We start from the raw sequence: 17,818 nt of genomic DNA, 5'->3' as shown, positions 1-17,818 counted from the left end.
AGAAGCTAGGAAGAAGGAAGTGGTAAACTGCTGAAAAAGGGAGTGATAAATTATTGAAAATAACTGAAAGGGCAAGCAAGATGAGAATTTAAAAGAATCCATTTAATTTAGCAACAGAGAAGTCACTGGTGTGTACAAAATCCTGCAGTGAATAAACTCATGCATATGGTTTCTCACACACACATAAAAGTCACTGTTGAGTATCAGAAGAGGAATTCTGGTGGAGAGGCTGGAGTTGAAGCCACAGTGGAACAGATTGAATAGTACACAAGAGACAAGGAAGCAGAGATGGCGAGTGCAGAAGAGTTTGTCTGTGAATGGAGTTAGAACAATTGGGCAATAACTGGAGGTGGGTTGTGGGGGTCAAGGAAGGGTTTTCTTGAAGATGTAGGTAATACTGGGTACATGTGCCTATGGGAGTGAGCCAGCTGAGAGGAAGAAAAGGATGCTTCAGAAGGGAGAAGGGATGATCAAAAGAGCAAAGTCATAGAGAAAGGGGCAAGGGAGATGGTACCTAGAGTAGCATTTTCAAACTCCTTTGTGCATGTACCCTCACAAAAAATATATTTTTAAAATGCACCCTCTTCATTTTTAGTTGATGCCTAAATTATTTCATAATTTTAAAGTTGTAAAGGACATATTTTCTGCTTGTTGTATATTGTGTATGCTCTTTATTCATTTCTAAACTTTTTTTTTTCTCTTGATGTTTCATTTTGTATAATATCTATTGCTATGTCTTTAAGTCCACTAATCCTTTTTTTTTTTTTTTTTTCCTAAAACGTCTAAACTGTTGATTCCATCCAGGGACTTTTTTTTATCAGACATTTTAGTTTTCATCTCTACAAGTTCAATTTGGGTATTTAAAAAATATATATATATATATTTTTTTTTTCTAAGTCTCTACATAGCTATGTGAACATATGGAATACAGTTATAATAATGTTTGGATGTTCTTGGCTTTGTTCTCTCAAGGACTTCCTCAAGCAGAGCATTCTCAAGTAGTCCTTTTATTTGTTTTTCAGAAAATACTGCAGAGGGAGATGCCAGAGTAGGAGTCAGAATGAAGGAAAGGTCAACTGGGAAAGCAGAGGGTGGGGAGGCGAACCTGCCGACCTAAGGCTCCTTCTTAGGCTGATCAATATGAGGAGAGGAAAATTATGAAGAAGGAAGCTCTTGAAACTGATTCCCTTAAAACTATCTGTGCCCACCTACCTTCTAGAAAGTGTTCATGTCTCTGTGGGAATGCAAGCCCTAGTTGAAGGCCTCTGATGCAAAGTGTGTGAAGCCATTGATGGGGCCATTACAGCTTTTCTTTGTAACAGAAGGGATGGGTTGAGAAGCCAGTAGGAGCAAGGTAGGTGAGTTGGGGACTTGGTGCCTTGAAGGTGAGCACATTTCGCTCTGATGCCTCCAGGTTTCTTTACGAATAATGAGATTTTGTCTACTGAAAGTCGGGGTGCAGGGAGGTGAAGGGCATCTGATGTCTGAAGCAGGTAAAAAAAGTATAAAATGATCATTGCAAGGAATGGAAACTAGTAACTGGAATGGAAGCTAGTTAGGCAGGGCTGAGACTGCAGGTGAGGTTGGTGGTCATGGATTCAAATCGATGTCAGTCTGCCCAGCTGAGTGATATTCGTTAGCAATCCTGAAGCTATTGTTTGATGTTTGTGAACTTGGTAAAATGTTGATCTTTTCTCTATGTTAAGGTCTAACATGAATAACCACACAGAGGCCTCATGATAACAAGTTTATAAAGGTCCTTCCAGGGCTCTTCAGCGCAAGGTGGTTTGGGACGGCCAGCCATTTAAATAGCACACAGTGCCTTTCTTTTGTTTCTCATCTTCCCAGTGAATTGAGTTACAGCTTCTTCTCTAAAGCATAAACACCACTACACCTTGGGTTACTGTTGTCCCTGTGAACAAGGGTTAGGTTAGAAAGTGTAAGGAATGTCTGTTTCTCCCACCCCCAAGCAAGTCTTTTTTTTTTTTTCAAGCAAATCTTGATGCATGGCACGGGTGCCAGAGAGCTTGTCATTGCCCACATGTATTATCAAAGGCCAAGATAAGGCCATCACGGAAGAAAAGATCAGAAACTATCCAGTATGTCCTCTTTCCTGGTACCCCTCCCCCGCCTCCCTGTCTTGTCATGCACTGAGAGAAGGAGGAGTTAGTTGGAGGGGGCTGAGGGCAATTGGCTTATAAATCTCCTGTGAGATGTCTCTTTCAGAATCAGGCTCACGCTGAGATATTGCCTAAATATCATGGTATGGGATGTGCCCATAAAATCTAAGATTCTGCCGGTCAAATCAATCTCTAACATTGTCACCAAAGTGCCACAGCCATGGAAAGATGGGTTTCCCCATAGTGACAAACTATTCCAAGTTACATTCTTAAAACGTACGGTACACATACTCATGCTCTGGGTGTGAGTTCAAGGACCTGTGGCACAAATAGGAGAAATGACCTCAAGTCCCAAATGAGTGTTTATGCAGTGTCTCAGTGTTAAGAAACCATTTCTTGAATTTTCCAGAGCCACCGTGAATGCTTTGGTTTTCCCTTGCCTCACAGCATGCATCTAAGCCTCTCCCCACGTGTCCAGGGCCATACACTAACGGTAACCACCCATAATGATAACAGATCTGCTGAAACTCAAAGGAAATAGAAAGTGCTTCAAATCCCGCTTTCCCAAGTTGGGGCTAGAGAGGCGGGCGGGATTACCCACTGCTGTGGGAAGCCTGCTCTTCGTTCCGGCCACTCTGGGTGTGAGGTGCTGTTTTGGAGGACCACTGGGTTCTTCCAGTCCTTTGGGCCCGCTGGTGTAAAGAACAAATCCAGTGGGTGCCTCGGCTGCTCTGACTCATCTGCCTTCCTGAAGAGTTGTGTGCCCACAGCCTGCCAGAAGGGGACCCTGCGGAGGGCCCTCAGTTGTGCCCAGATCCCTGATGCCCACCCCAGACACCACTTCATGCTCTCTTGAACATTTCACTGGTTGTGTTCAGGCCAAGTTCCTGAAGCTCCAGTCCCAGACATCAACGTCTCCCCCTGCAAGACACGAAAGAAAAGGACCTGTTCCTCCGCACCTTTTCGTCCAGGGCCCTGCTGCCTTCCTACAACACAGGGCAGAAGCGCCGTGGTGAGTCACTGAGAGACCACTAAGATGCTGGACTCGCTTTTGAGTCAAGGCCAGACTTTTTTTTTTTTTTATGGTACGCGGGCCTCTCACTGTCGTGGCCTCTCCCGTTGCGGAGCACAGGCTGCGGATGCGCAGGCTCAGCGGCCATGGCTCACAGGCCCAGCCGCTCCGCAGCATGTGGGATCTTCCCAGACCGGGGCATGAACCCGCATCCCCTGCATCGGCAGGCGGATTCTCAACCACTGCACCACCAGGGAAGCCCAAAGCCAGACTTCTGCTCGTGCTCAGTAAGAAGGGCTCACCTTGTCCTCCCTCTGGCTGATGGTCCCAGACGAGACCAGAGCTCTCTCAGCCTGGCTGTGTGATAACAGAAGGATATAGTCCATGGTGCAGAGAAGCCAGGCCAGAGAGGCTGAATTCTACATCGGACATGAAGACAGGTCCCAGCGGACCTCCAGGGAGATGGTCCGAGTTAGTCCTAGTCACTGTCTCTCCTTCCTGGTGTCAGGAGTCAAATGGGTATCATTATCTTGCAAAGGAGCTGACATAACTGGTCATTTCTGCCCACGGTCTTCTGTCTCTTCCATAACGTCCATATTTTCATTGGGGTTCCGGCCTCACTTCTTATGGGTTACTTAGAGTGGGAGGTAGGGCTCAACAATATAGGATAAAACCCCCAAACAGCCCCTGATTTGCCTCCAGCTCTGCCACAGACTGTCTCTTTGGCCCTAGAAAAGCCCTTCCCCTCTGTGATACTCATCCATAAAATGACCTGCATCAGTGGTTTCACACCACATTCTTCAGAGCCACCAGGAGCTTGAGGGGTTCCCCAGGGTCCCCTGAGAGTCATAGTAGAAAGAGAGGATGACCTGGCTCTGTACTCCCCCACCCCCAGCACCCACCAGAGTGGCTGCTTTTCATCTGCTTTATATACTGTTTCCACACAAGGATTCTTTGAAGAAAGGATCCTGAGGCTCCAAAGTTTGAAAACTGCTGGAATAAATGATTATTAAGGTCCCTTCCAGTTTGAGATACTTGGACTTCTAAAGCCCAGCACAAGTCTTTCCTCCTCCAGGAAGCCTTCCTGGTTACCATTCCTGGGTACTTGAGCTCCAGCAATAGTCATGGTGACAGGCCTATGGCCCTCAGCATGTGTTGCATGCTACTATCAGTGACCCATCGCTGCCTGCATGTGTGTGTGAGCTGTTTCCCCAGCTAGAGAGTGAGCTCCTTAGGGCAGATGTCTGATTTTCCCTCCTTGCCTCTGTCCCTGTGTAGTGCCATAGGCAGAGTTGGTATTCAGTAGACTTGCTGAAGTTCCAGGTGTCATGAGCTCTCATTTGGGATAAAACCTTCCAGAGAAACCCTTTGCTTTGGGGAGGGGGCTGTCAGCCTTTGGTCTGCTGAGTGCCCCTAGAGAGACCTGTCCTTAGGCTTCTCAGCTAGAGCTGGAGGGAAGCATGGGGGAGATGGGGAGGAACTCCAGGCTTGCTCAGAATGTAGCTCTTTCTGGAGATGGAGGCCTAAAGTGGGGAAGCAGGGGAGTTTACTGAGAGGCACCTGCGAAGGCAGGTTGTTAGAGGGTATCAGAGGCCAAAGAACAAGACAGCCACAGGCCAATGTCCCTGGGGCAGGTAGACAGGAGGAGAGTGGCAGCTGTGGTGAATTGAGTCAGGAAGCCTGTTCTGCCATTTACTAGCTATGCGACTTTGTGTAAATCACTTAACCTTACCTAGTCTCAGTGTCTTTACCTGTAAAGTGGTGGCAAAAGGACCTGACCAATTGTAGGCTACCCCATACAGAAGTGGTGAGATTTCCAGGACACGATGCGTGTGGAAGTGTTCTGCAAGCTAAGATGCAGGACATAAAGGACTTATTGTTGTTAACAGGGGAGAGGACCCTTCCATGTCAATGCAGCTTCCCATGAGGGACCATCATCAGTTTAGGGATGCTCTGAGGCTGACCATTCCTCCTCCTCCTGCTTCACTTCCAGCAGCCATCTCTGCCTGGCCCTGACAAATTCCTGGTCAGACTGAGGAGTGTGAGGGGCGCAGGTAGTTAAGGACAGAGGGCCCAGCCCAATTCTGGCCCAGAGAGGATCCCCAAAGAGAAGCAAGTGTCCTGATAAAAAGCCCCTGAAAGGTGTGAGGTCCAGGAGGCTGCTGAGGTTTCCCAGGGCTGTTTTGGTTGGTGAGGTGCCCTGGCAGGGTCCCAAGGAGTGGGTCCCTTAGTCCCACTGAACTTCTTGTCACTTGGCATGGGGGCCAGGTCAGCCTCCCCTGATACATGGAGCTACACTTGTGGCCTTCCCCCTTCCAGAGGGTGGGTCCCGGTTGACACTGTGGGGCAGATGAGCCCTTAGCAGGTCACAAGGAGAGCTGGGTGTTTCACTCCAAAGACCCCCCCCCCGCCCCCGCCCCCACTAAATCCTCTCGATGTGGGGAGGAAGCAGCAGCCCCTACCAAGGCTGGATCATCTGGCAGGGTTTAAAATCCACAGCTGGAGAGTGAGACCCCTCCACGCTGATGTGAGGAAACACCAACAGGCTCTAGCCTGCTGCTGCCCCTGCCTTGTCACCCCCGACAAGCTCTGGGCCCCAGTCCGGCCTCTCGGGGCTCCCCTCAGCTGCTGTAGCCTGAAGTGTGGGTGCTGGGCCTGCGCACCCAAACGTCTGGCAGATCTGGCTGGCTGTTGGGCAGCACCACAGGGCTGCCATCCCCTGGCCCCCCACGGCCCTTCCAGGACGAGCTGCTTTGGTGGGAGGCGGGCAGTGATGGATCGTACACGGTCTCCCTCAGCGCCAGCCACAGCGTGTCCCGCTTCCCATTCAGCTGGCCCCGCTCAGGTACTGTGTGCTCAGTTTCACCCAGGTCCTCTGGAGAGGCACCCACGGAATCTGGCACACGGGCACTGGGCTCAGAGGTGCTTAGGCAGGTCTCGTCAGAGACGCTGAGCCCCTCCAGGGTGCTGGCTGAGGAGCAGAGGCAATCAGGAGGCTCTGCAACCTGGGGCGTGGGCTTGGGGGAGCGGGCTGGGGCTTCTGGTGATGCCTGCACAGGCTCAGCCTTCTGCCCTTGGGAGTCCTGCCTGGCCCGGGTTTGGGGGCTGGGCCCAGCCTGCTTATAGGGGGAGGAGGTCTGCAGGGCTGGGCACTGGCTGAAGAGCGCCTGGTGGTCCAGGAACAGCTCCCTTGGGGAGGTAGGGGCTGGTGGGAGCCGGGAGCAGCAAGGGCCATCATGCAGCTGTAGATCCTCCGAGAGCACTGAGGGCCGGTGGGACAGCTTGCTGGTGGCTGTACTAGTGTCAAAGCTGGGACTCCGGCGTCGCGCCAGGGGCTGTAACTCATACTGCTCTGGGCAGGACCCAGGCGCCCCTCCCACTGGCCCTGGTCGTTGGCGGCCTGCCTTCTCCCCACCAGGTTCCCCAGTTCCAGCATCCCACGGCAGGTGGGCACAAGGCCAGAGGATTTGCCCACAGTTCTTCTCTGGTCCAAAGAAACAGCAGAGAGATTGGAAGAAGAAGCTGGCGAAGCCACAGCTGACGCACTTCACCATCATGAGGACGATGCCCAGCTTGCGATAGAGCAGCACTGAGGCAGGCAGCATGAGCACACCGGCGGCAAACAGGGCTGCAGCCCCCACTGCCGTGGCGCAGCTGGTCTGGCGCAGCGAGAAGGCCACGCGGCTCAGGCGGTCAGGGTGTGGGCACAGATGATAGGAGATGCAGTAGTTGACGGTGAAGTCGACCGAGAGACCCACAGAGGCAGAGAGAAAGAGGGCCTCAGCAGTGTTGAGCTGCCACTCGAGTAGAACCAGGAGGCCCACCGTGAGCAGCACAGTGCCCGCCACGGCTGCCACAGAGAACAGGCTAAGTGGAACGTTCCAGGTGCCCAGCAACAGTGTGGCAAAGGCCAGCGCCAGGGCCAGGCCCAGCACCACGGCAGGCTCGGTGCTCAGGCTGTGCTGCAGGCTGTACAGCTCCAGACGGCTGGTGAACCAACCCCGGCGCAGGCCGGGGGGTGCCCTGCCCAGCTCTGCTGCCAGCCAGTAGCTGACCTCAGTGTAGAAGTGGTGGGCCTGGCTGTAGTCTGGACTATACTGGAAGTTGGTCTGGAACTGCAGGACCAGCGCGGCCAGGCCGCCCTGGATATTGAAGCGGGCTCCCAGGTCCCGGGTGCTCTCGGGGCCTTGCTCCAGAGCCATCATCTTGAGGCAGTGCAGGAAAAGCTGGGGGGCCCAGGGGAAGACCGAGTGGCCACAGCAGGGGCCAGGCCCCAGGCGGGCGCAACTGGGGCTCTCCATCCAGCGCCGGAGGGCCTCCACGAAGCACAGTGTGGGCCAGCCCTCTGGCTGGGCCCCAAAGAAGCTCTGATTCCGAGCTCCCTGGCAGAGTGCCAGCAGCCAGCGCTGGGCCTCAGGACCGCTGGCCGAGAAGGCAGGGTCACTCACCAGAGAGCTGTTGCTGCGAGGGTCCAAGGGGTCGCCAGTGTCCACCGGCAGGATGCCCCACACCAAAACCACAGGCATGTGGCCGCCCTCGCCCTGAGGCAGTCGTTCGAACAGAAACTGCTGACGGTACTCGGCGTCGAAGCGTTCGAAGGGGTGGCTGGGCCTGAAGACCTGGCCGCGGGGCGGTGGCAGCGTGGGCAGCCGCAGGCGGGGGCTGACACCGGCGATGTAGGCACCCCCCGCCGCCAGCGCCGCGAACCAGCAGATCCAGATGTAGCGGAACTTGATGACGCCGCAGGGCAGGAGGCGCTGGAAGAGCAGGCGCGAGGTGCTGGCGGCCGCCCTGCGAAGGCCGCGGAGCCGCCGGTGCAGCGCCAGCGCCAGTCGCCGGGGCGCGCTGCCGCCCCATGGGCCGCGCGCTCGGGCCGCACAGCCGCGCGCTAGGTAGCGCTCGTGGAGCACCGCGGAGGAGGGCAGCCAGGCCAGCGTGAGTGCCAGGTGCGCCAGCACTGCCGTGCCCATGTAGAGTGCGAAGCAGCGGACGGCGGGGAGGCGGCTCAGGTAGCTGGCGTAGAAAGCCGCGCCCGTGGTGAGGCCTGAGACGAGCAGCAGGTAGCCGAAGTGGTGCATGGTGCGGCCCACGCGCTGAGCTAGCCCCCCGGAGGGCAGCTGGCTCTTGCTGAGGCGCCAGAGGTCGAAGAAGATGAGGGTGTGGTTGGCGCAGACGCTGCTCAGCAGGACAAGGGCCGCCAGATTGACGAAGGGGAAGTAGGCCATCCGGAAGGCCACTCGGTAAAGAAAAAAGGCAAGCAGCAGGGAGCCCAGCACCCCCAGTAGCACCATGAGTGTGAGGAAGAGGGAACGCAAGTAGAGGGCGATGCTGAGGAAGATGGCGGCCAGGGCCAGCAAGGGGTACACCGTATCCTGGGCCAGGTAGTGCCTCAGCAGCTCCTGCTTGAGGCCCAGGTCCATGCCAGTGATGGATGTGTAGTTGTCGGAGAGCCCCCAGGGCACGGCTAGGCGGTCCAGATAGATGCTCATCATGGAGGCACCCTTCTGGGTGGGCAGGAAGAGCAGGCTGTACTTGAGGGAGGGCACCTGGTAGTCAGCCGTCTGGGGACTCAGAAAGTCCCTGTCCAGCAGGAAGTGCAGGAGTTGGTAGACAGCACTGCTCCGGGAGCACTTGGTGGGAACCTGGGCACAGCGCGGGGGCTTGTCCTTCCCGGGTCCCAGACAAGAGGGCACCAGGGCACCACGGTGATAGTAGAGGGCACAGGCCCGCAGCAGGGCCAGCGTGCGGGCTGTGTCGGCTTGAGTAGTGTCCAGGCAGGAGGAGCGATTGGAGAGCACGGCCACATAGTTGCCCAGGGACCAACTGGGGCAGCACTCGTTGGCTGCTGTACGCTGGCACAGAGCCCCAAAGCTGGTATGGGAGCGGACCTACAGGACACACACAGCAGGACAGAGCTCAGGGGCAGTGCAGGGACCCAGGTTTCCCCAGCGCTGTCTGAGGCCCTCTCACCTCCTTTCAGGCTGCAGGGCAGAGGCAGAGAGGTATCTTGACTGCCCAGCAAAACCTGACTGGTCAGGCCCAGGTTTCAGCAGCTACATCTTGACTCCGTCAAAGAGGAGCCTCAGGAATGCTGCCCCAGGCCTCAGCCTGAGAGGTCTTGCCCCAAGGGCCCCAGCAGGTCACACACCCCAACTCTGCACTGCCTGAGACAGGAGTAGGAGTGGAAGTGGCAGCCACAGATGGAATGGGGCCAAGTGTCCAGGGAACTGGACAGGTGGGAAAAGTGGAGGCCAAAACATTCCAGGATCAGGGCCACTGCCAAGCCCTAGCCCCCTATCTCTGTCCACTGGTCTGCTTAAACCTTGTGAGGGATAGGGCTGTTTCTTTTTCAGACCTCATGCCTGTTTTTCTCTCCTACCCTGATGCTGACATTACAATAGCTGGTGTAGTTATAGAGAATGCCAGCCTGGGAATCAGAGGCCCTGTACTGCCGTCAACCGGATGTATGGCGTTGGGCCTGAGATCATGGTGACAATAGTAACATTTATCGAGAGATCACTATTGTCAGTCATTATGCTATATTTTTTACAAATTCTACCTTGTTTCATTGTCACAACACCCCTATGTGTAAACTACCATTATTCCCATTTTATATATACAAAGACCGAGGCACCAAGAGGTTGAGAAATGTGTCTGAGGTCACAGAACCAAGGAGTATTAGAGCTGGCCTTGAATTCAGGCATCTGACTCCAGAGCACATGTTCTTTAAGCCTAGTGGTGTTCACATTGTTTTTAGCAGCGAAAATTTCTTCAGATGTTATAGCACATGGTTCTCCAGTTAGCATGACTGGATCTGCAGCGCTTGGGTTGATGGGGGCTGGGGGCCTTGGGCCGGGGCCTCCTCAACAGCTCTTGAGGCTCCTTTTCAGGACCTTTCGAAAATCCCCAGGCTCTGCAGGGTCCGTCTTCCAGCACCTGCGTCTTGGCTCTTCTGGAAACAGCTGACTCTTCTCTCCCGGCCAACCCATAACCTCTCAGCAGGGTTGCAGTAATTTTCTAAAGCAGGGAATGCTCTCTCCTAGTCCAGGCTGGGAGACCTGGCTCAGCTGTATTTCCTTATGATCAGGTCCCTAGTGTCCCCGGTTCCCCCCCAGCCCCTGGCACCTCCCTAGCCAGCTCACCTGATCCTGTTCCATGCGACACATGGAATGGATGGCGTGCAGGTTCCACAGGCTGCCCGCTGAGGTGGACATGAACACCAGCTGTGCATAGCTCTTCTCTGCAACACACCGCCCAGAGCTCACCCTTTGGCCCCAGGTCCTGGGCCCACCAAAGGGAAGACGCTTACCCAGGGCCATATGAGGTCTAGAATCCCAGGAGCCTGAAACCTATGCCTGGCTGCCTGATCCTGGGCCTGCATCCCTCACCTATGGCACACCCCCATCCAGCTTGCCCCTACCTGGCTGGAGCACCTGAGACCTGCCTCATCCTCCCAGCTGTAACTCAACTTCCTTGGCTTGAATGTGACTGGCCCGGCTCCTTCCCCTTCCGTCTGCCCAGATTTGTTCTCCTGGGCCCTCCTGTTCTCGTAGGTGGGGAGGGGGTAACCACCATTAAAGCCAGGAACTGGCCAGGCTGCAGCTTACCAGGGGGGCCACAGAAGAAGCTCTCCTGTCCTCTGGCCTCCAGGGGCTCCACCATCCTCCGAGGCCGGACCATACCCTCCTGGGCACTGCTCCAGGGTGTGGGGCTCAGAGTGGTATGGGGGTTTGAGCTGAGGTAGAGAGAAAATCTATGCCAGGCCCTCTGACCTGCCTTCGGCTGCTCTCTGGAGACCTCGTTCTTTCCCCGGTTCCCCCCAACATTGGAAAGATGGGAACCCATTACCTGTTCAGCTCAAGGTCTGGAGAAAGGGAAAGCAGCTTCTTGGGGCCTGTGAGGGACTGCAGTGCTCTCCAGACCACTAGCTTGCGCCCAATGTCCGTGTCCCGAGGCTCAAAGCCCTGCAGGGAGGAGGGCAGAGAAGATCAGGCCGGCAGGAGGGGGAGTTCTCCTTCTCCCTTCTTGGCTCTGCCCCTTTGGGTCCCTGGAGCAGGGAAGGCTGGCCTGCCTGCCTGGATTGTTGGACACGAGGATCACCTCTATACCATCTCCCAGCTCTCTCTGGAGAGCCCACTGCTGCCGCCCCACTCCCAGCTGGGCCACTTCAGTTTTCTGCCCCAGACTGAGCTGAGGTGGCCAGGCCTGGGGGCCCATCCCTCCCCTTGGTCCCTCACCAGTAAGGGCTTGGAGAAGTCGGGTAGCTGGCCCCCCAGCAGTCCAGCTAGGGTGCAGAGGAGAATGACAGCCAGACACAGCAGCAGCACGGCCACTGGCCACTCAGCAATCAGCTGGGAATAGCTGGGAAAGAGGAAGAGACCCCACATGAATTAGCGTTGGGTGTGACAGCAGGGAATGCAGGAGCTTAGAAGCCACCAACAAAGGATGGTGGGGCTAAACTGGGCACTGGCCTGGTCACCCCTAGGGCTCCAGAGAAGGCCCAGGCCTACCTCTTTGGCATCTGGAAGGCCCGTACCTGCCTGTGGAAGAGAAGAAAAGACACTTGCTTGCTAGAGTCCTCTTGTAGGGTGGGAGGTTGGGATGGGGGTGGAGGATAGAGGAAGATGGCATCAACCCTTTTAGGCTTTCCCACTCCCAAGCTCCAACGCTTCCTTCCTCTTCCATCCAGGCTGCCTCCTCCATCAGACGCAGGGGACATCCTGGGCTGCCTCCTAGTGAAGGAGTCCAGAGCCCGTGGGGGGGGTGTCTACCCCACTTTTAAGCCCTGCCCCACCTTCCAGGGCAGCTGACAGGCTGCTGGACCCCTCCTTACCTGACGCTGACCACGTGGTGCTGCACAGATGCCGGCTTCCAGGCCCCATCATGCTGTGAGGGGGCTGGGGAAGGGCTGAGGCTGGAGCCATGGGAGCACAGTGCTGCCCGGTCCCCAAGCCCTGGAAGGGAGCTGCCCCCCCGGTATTCCTGTGGTGCCCGGGGATAGGTAAAGTGGACAGGGGCCAAGGGGCTGGATGGGCCCACAGGATGAAGGGTGGAAGTTGCTGGAGGGGGTCCTGAAGAACTGGAAGGGTCCTCAAGGGGGCAGCTGTGGAGGGCGCAGCTTCTCTCTGGGCTTGCCTCAGGGGCCACAGCCTTGCTCTGGGACCTGGGGAGAGAGGAGGCAGGGAAAAAGGGGGTGGGAGACAGCGTGGTCCACACTGTGCAGCAGCCTTGCTCAGTGAGCTGAGATGGACGGGGCTCAGGCTGTTCTATTCGTAGGCCTGGGGAGAGGCAAGGAGGGTGGAGGCTCCGGGTCTACACCCCCAGCCTACTTCTTGGGGTTCACTGTCTCATTCACTCAACTGCCCATGCATCTCAAAACATATATGATCTTATTTACTCCTTTAAAAACCATACAGGGGAAGTACTTTCCTTCTTTTATAAATTTGAAAACTGAGGTTCAGTGAGCCCTGAAGAGCTGAGCCTTGAACCCAGTTCTGACTTGCAGCCCTGTGCTCTTTCTGCTGTAGTTGTCTCTTCATCCTCTTGTCAGACGTTTATTGAGCACCTGCTACACTTTTGTTGCCACCTTAGAGCCTTTGAGCTTTCTTTGCCCTCTGCTTGGGATGTTCCTCCCCAGATAATTTCACGGCTCACACCATTACCTTCTTAGAGAAGCCCTCCCTGACTACCCTCTCTAAATAATCATCCACCAACTCCTATCCCCCTACCTACTCTATTTCTTCCTAGCATTTTCCACAACTGGACGTTGTATTATATATTGTCATGTTTACTGCCTGTCTCTCCTATGGAACGTGAGTTCCGGGAGAGTAGGGCCAGGTGCATTTGTTCATCTGTGTGTCCCCAGTGCCTTGACCAGCACCTTGCACACCGAAGGTGCCCCAGGGATATTTCCTGAGCGAAGGCTGAGTGCTGGACGGGCTGCTAATAGTGGTGCCAGGATGAATAAAGCCCAGTCCTTGTCCTCCAGGCACTCATGGTAGGTGGGTGATGTGCAGGGGCCACCGTGTTGAGTGCTGTGAGAGGGGAAGTCACACAGGGCTGAAGGCGCCCAGAGGAGGGCCCAACTTTGACGGGGGGAGGGTGGTCAGGGAAAGCTTTGCAGAGGCAACCACTGCCTTTTCACCAACCCTGGGCCTTGGGGCAGGAGGTTTGCTCTGCAACTGTGTGCACAGTTGGGAGAGGGAGTTGGGACCCCCAAGGAGCTTGCCAGGGAGGAGTCAGCAATAGATTCCTCTTTCCAAATTACGCATGAGGGCAGCACTCTGTGCATGGACCCAGCCCCACTCCATGGGTGCAGGTAGAGGTGGAGTCCCACCCCAGGGGCAGGATTGCCAGACCTGGGACAGGAGAAGATGGCCACAGAACAGAGTGCCTGAGGGCCATGGCGGGTTCCCAGGGGGTTCTGGGCCCTCCAGCGAGCCTCCTTTCTTCCATCCGCCTGCTACAACTTGCATAGCTCCCATGGGAGAGCCAGGTCTGTGGCGAGCAAACCCTGGCTTCTAGTCTTGCCTGCTGCACTGCTGAAGGGGCTGTGGGCCAGAGTCCTGGCTGTGGTGGCAAGTGGACATTGCCTACAGAGGCTGGATTCTGCCCAGAGACCAAGTAGAGGAACTGGAAAGAATAGGCAAGCTCCTCCTCTTCCTCCCAGAAGGCTGGATGGCAGACAGTCAGGGGGTGGGGTATAATTCTCATGCTTGGACTAAAATAGGGGAGCAGTGGAGGTGGGATCCTGGCTCCATCATCCTTTAACTCTGGGGTCTTGGGAAAGACGCACAATTATTGGAGCATTGGCATCCTTGTCTGCTGAGTGAGGGTACGATGATAACGCCTCCCTCTCAGGTTTACTATGGACATTAACTGAGGTAACACATGTGAGGTGCCTGGTGTGGGGCCTGGCATGTGGAAGACATTTACTTTCCTGCCTCTTCCCACACTCAGTGCTGCAGGGAGTGTGTAGTTTAAGAAGTATATTTATATTTACAATTTGACCTCTTTAGGCACCTCAGATATATCTCCATTTGAAAACTTCTCACACCTTGAGAATCTCACTACATATATAATTATAAGTACTTTTCTTTTTGTTATCCAGAAGCAGCATCAGAATTTGTTTCATGATTTAAACCACTAATTTTTTTTTCTTATTAACTCAACTCTTAGAAAAATAGGAATTTGACTAAACTTGTTCTCAAGCAAGACCTCAGATGACCCCATAAAGTTAATGACACAGCAACCAGTGTCCCTGCAGATAAAATAGCTTCTGGGCCCATCACCACGGGCCAAAGGGAAGCTGGAAAAATGACCGGGGTTCATGTGTATAAGTGTGGACATCTACTTCTTTACGATTTTTATTCTGCAGGTCTTTTTTGAGCACCTGCCACATGCTGGGCACTGTGCTTGGTCTGGGTTGGATCCTGAAGGCATGAAGGTGACCCATTAGTCTTGGTCTCCCTCTTTAGAGCAGGGCCTGCTTTCCTCATTCAGGAGGGTGGGGCAGCCTGGGTGCCTATTTCAGCTGCACATGGTCTTAGAGCACTCACTGAGCTTTGGGCTTATCCTAGGAGCCAGGCCCCCACTTGGAGTGTCAGTTTCTTTTTAATTAAGGGAAGCCAGCACTCCAGGGCATGCTGGCAGAGAACAGGAACTCCAGTTGTCCTTAACCAGTCTATCAAATCTCATAAGCCACCCCCTTCCTTAGCAGGCTCCTGTTCAAGGGGGAGTCAAGCATCCACCATTGGTTTGCTTCTACTGGGGTCTCCCTGGCCCCAGCCCCTTCCTCTCAATCCCTTCTATCCCTCTCCAGGGACCTAGGATCAGCTGCTCCCAAACCTCACCCTTCATGTCCGTGCTCATCATTGTGAATGTGGCAGAATTTGAAACTTTCCACATTCCGACTGCTGTAGAACCGGGAGTTTGTCTTGACCCTCCCAAGGAGAAGAGCCAAACTGTTCTCAGAATAAAAGCTTTCTCCTGCCAGCCCCTGCTGCCCTCTATTTTCAGGAGACCTAGTAATAGTATGAGTTAAGCACCCCATGACTTGCCTCCCCAGGGGGCTTTCATTCTCACCCTCTCAGTTCCATGGCTCTGACTGGGATGAGAAATTTCCTGGGCCACCTGCCTGGGCCCACTGGTCTGTAAGCTGAGTGATTGGGGCAGGCAGGTAGGTTAATGGAAAGTGATGACACAGGCCTCACTCATGGCCAAAGTCACAGCAGTCAGGGCCTAGGTAATAGTGCCCCAGACACCTCTCTTGGGAGCCCCGTGAGCGGAAAATGTACATGTGTATTAACCATGCCCCCAAGTCCACAGACACGTAGCCATATGGACATCCATGTGATCCTGTGGAGTGGCCAGGACAGATGAGGGAGCAATTCACGCCACTAGGAAAATAAAAGGTAATTTTAGGGGGCTTCCCTGGTGGCGCGGTGGTTGAGAATCTGCCTGCAGATGCAGGGGACATGGGTTCGTGCCCCGGTCCGGGAAGATCCCACATGCCGCGGAGCGGCTGGGACCGTGAGCCATGGCCGCTGAGCCTGTGCGTCCAGAGCCTGTGCTCCGCAACGGGAGAGGCCACAGCAGGGAGAGGCCCGTGTACCACAAAAAAAAAAAAAAAAAAAAAAAAAAAAAAAGGTAATTTTAAAAACACAAAGAATGAACTATTTCAGATTGCCCTGTTGTCAATGCATTAGTAAAGGTGTGTTTGTGTGTATGCGCGCTATCTTATTCACTCCCCAGAGTGCTACTTAGTTCAGCAGGAATGTATTTTTGTTTCTTGAAATGAATCCCTTTGCCTGATTTGTCCGGGGTCTCTGGTGAAGTGCAGAGAGGGGCCAGAGGTCTCAGGGAGTTGCTAGAAGAGAGCAAGTGATTCCTGTGCCCAAGTATGACCCCCATGTGCAGGGGAAGTGAGAAGACCAGACAGGGCTAATCCTTGGCAAAATATCCAAGGCAGCAAATGACTCTCCAGTCCCTTCTAGGGATGCTCCTGGCCCCTGCCCTGTCCTGTCACTGTCTCTGCCTTGTCCATACTTGGCTTTTTGGTCAAGCCATAGTCCCAGGAAGCCCCCTGGTCCAGGGAACATATTAATCCTGTGTACCATCCCGTTGAAGAAAGTTCTGTGGCTTTCAGACTGAAAGGTGGCTAAATCTACCCAGGCTGATGTGTCAACATAGAGGGAAGAAAACATTTCCCTCCACTTGTGGGGTCTCCTCTTCACTCAGGTACAGAATGCACATTTTAACTGGGGCAGTCTGGAGACAATGTGTCCACCTCTGCTTTTGCCCCCAAAGAACGCTTCCTATTTCAGTCCAGGCAGCAGAGAGAGAGGCGGTGTCATGTCAGGTGAGGGATTCTGGGGGCAGCAGACCAGGCAGGGCACAGAAATTGCGCCATATTGCTACCTGGCTGGGCTGTTCCCTCACACATATGGTGGAGGAAGGGAGAGGAGAGGCACCAAGATCTGGGCCCGCAGCGGGAAGATGTTTCTTCTGTCCTGCCAGCCTGGTGCTCCTTCAGGGACAGTACTGACCGCAGCCTGAGCCTCAGAGCCTGCCCACGCAGCGCCTCCAAAGAGTGCAGGTGGCTGCCACACGTGGGGACTCGAGCCTACACGTGCGCAGCTGGCCATGTGGGGCAGACTGGAGACAGACGGTGATGGACAAAGACAGACCCCAGCTTGGAGGCCAAGTGTCTGCCCTCCCCCCAGGACACACCTTGGCGAGTCTCCCGTCTACAGTACAAGCGCACCCTCGACCACATTGACTCGCTGGAACCCGGACTGAGGTTGCTGCAGGCTTGGGGCTTACAGAGAAGACGCGGGGGCAGGGCCTAGAGGGAGGGGCTCTGGAGGCCGGAGGGGCTGGGGATACCGGGGCCTTAGAGGAAAGGTAGGAACAGTGGGTGGGGCAGGTCCTGGGGGCGGTGAGGGCTAAGCGGGCTGACAGTAGGGGGTTTTGAGAGAGAGAAAATTGACCCGGCAGAATGAGGGCGTGGCCAGGGGGCAGGGAGTCTGGAGGCCCCAGAAGGGGCTCTGGGAGGGGCTGGGGACTGAATGGGACGACATATGGCGGCTACTGGGGATACCCGGGGCGGGGATTCTCGGAAGGTCTGCGAGCTGGGTCTGCGGAGCAGTCCGCCCCTACCTGTCCGGGGAGCTGCCGTCTGGAGCCAAAGGCTCCCCCTCGGGCCGCTGCTCCCCTTCCGGACCTGGGCCGGGAGCCGGATCATTGCTGCCGCTGCCGCTACCGCCGTCCATGCCCGTGGGCGGCGCCGCTGTCCGGGCGCTGGTGCTGAAGCGGCGGCGGCGGGCGGCGGGCGGCGGGCGGCGGGCGTCTGGCGGCAGGCTGCGGGCGGCGAGTGCCAGCGGCGGCGGCGGCGGCGGCGGGCTCCTGCGCACGCGTCGACGCCCAGCGGGTCTATCGCTGGGCGGGGCCGACGAGGAGCTCAGCCAATGGGCGCGGCACCGGGGGGCGGGGATAAAGGCTTCCCGTTGCGCCTCTGCCCGAAGGCTCGCTGTCTTTAAGACCCCCGGGCTGGAGTTGTGGTCTCTTCTGCTCAGGCCAGGTCTGAGAGCTGCTGTTAGGAGTCTGTGCAGTAGTTCGCACACCGGCCTTTCCTGGGAGGCATCGTCTTCCCGTAAGGGACCAGTAAACGCGATCCCAGGCACCG

General features: G+C 55.4%; 1 protein-coding gene across 9 annotated transcripts; it reads right to left on the bottom strand.

Annotated features, from left to right (window-relative positions):
* Positions 1–1,734: 1,734 nt before the first annotated feature.
* DISP2 (dispatched RND transporter family member 2) lies at positions 1,735–17,451 on the bottom strand. Of its 9 annotated transcripts, none has more exons than XR_010839653.1 (9): positions 17,293–17,451; positions 11,966–12,295; positions 11,643–11,864; positions 11,370–11,493; positions 10,981–11,096; positions 10,740–10,867; positions 10,275–10,372; positions 2,718–9,020; positions 1,735–1,912 (listed from the first exon to the last, which is right to left on the bottom strand). XR_010839653.1 is itself a non-coding variant. In XM_059059000.2 (8 exons), exons 1-8 carry the CDS (start codon positions 17,403–17,405, stop codon positions 5,754–5,756), a joined length of 4,398 nt encoding a protein of 1,465 aa, XP_058914983.1. In that variant the 5' UTR covers positions 17,406–17,451; the 3' UTR covers positions 1,735–5,753. The 9 variants fall into 9 exon arrangements, 5 of the variants coding, with proteins under 5 accessions (XP_058914983.1, XP_066885077.1, XP_058914984.1 ...); XR_010839654.1 differs by having other exon boundaries at positions 2,950–9,020; XR_010839652.1 differs by having other exon boundaries at positions 1,735–3,041; positions 3,435–9,020.
* Between the last annotated feature and the right edge of the window lie 367 nt (positions 17,452–17,818).

The sequence above is a fragment of the Kogia breviceps genome, chromosome 3, assembly GCF_026419965.1.
Source record: "Kogia breviceps isolate mKogBre1 chromosome 3, mKogBre1 haplotype 1, whole genome shotgun sequence".
NCBI lineage: Eukaryota > Metazoa > Chordata > Mammalia > Artiodactyla > Physeteridae > Kogia > Kogia breviceps.
This window is presented reverse-complemented; position numbering and strand designations above follow the sequence as displayed.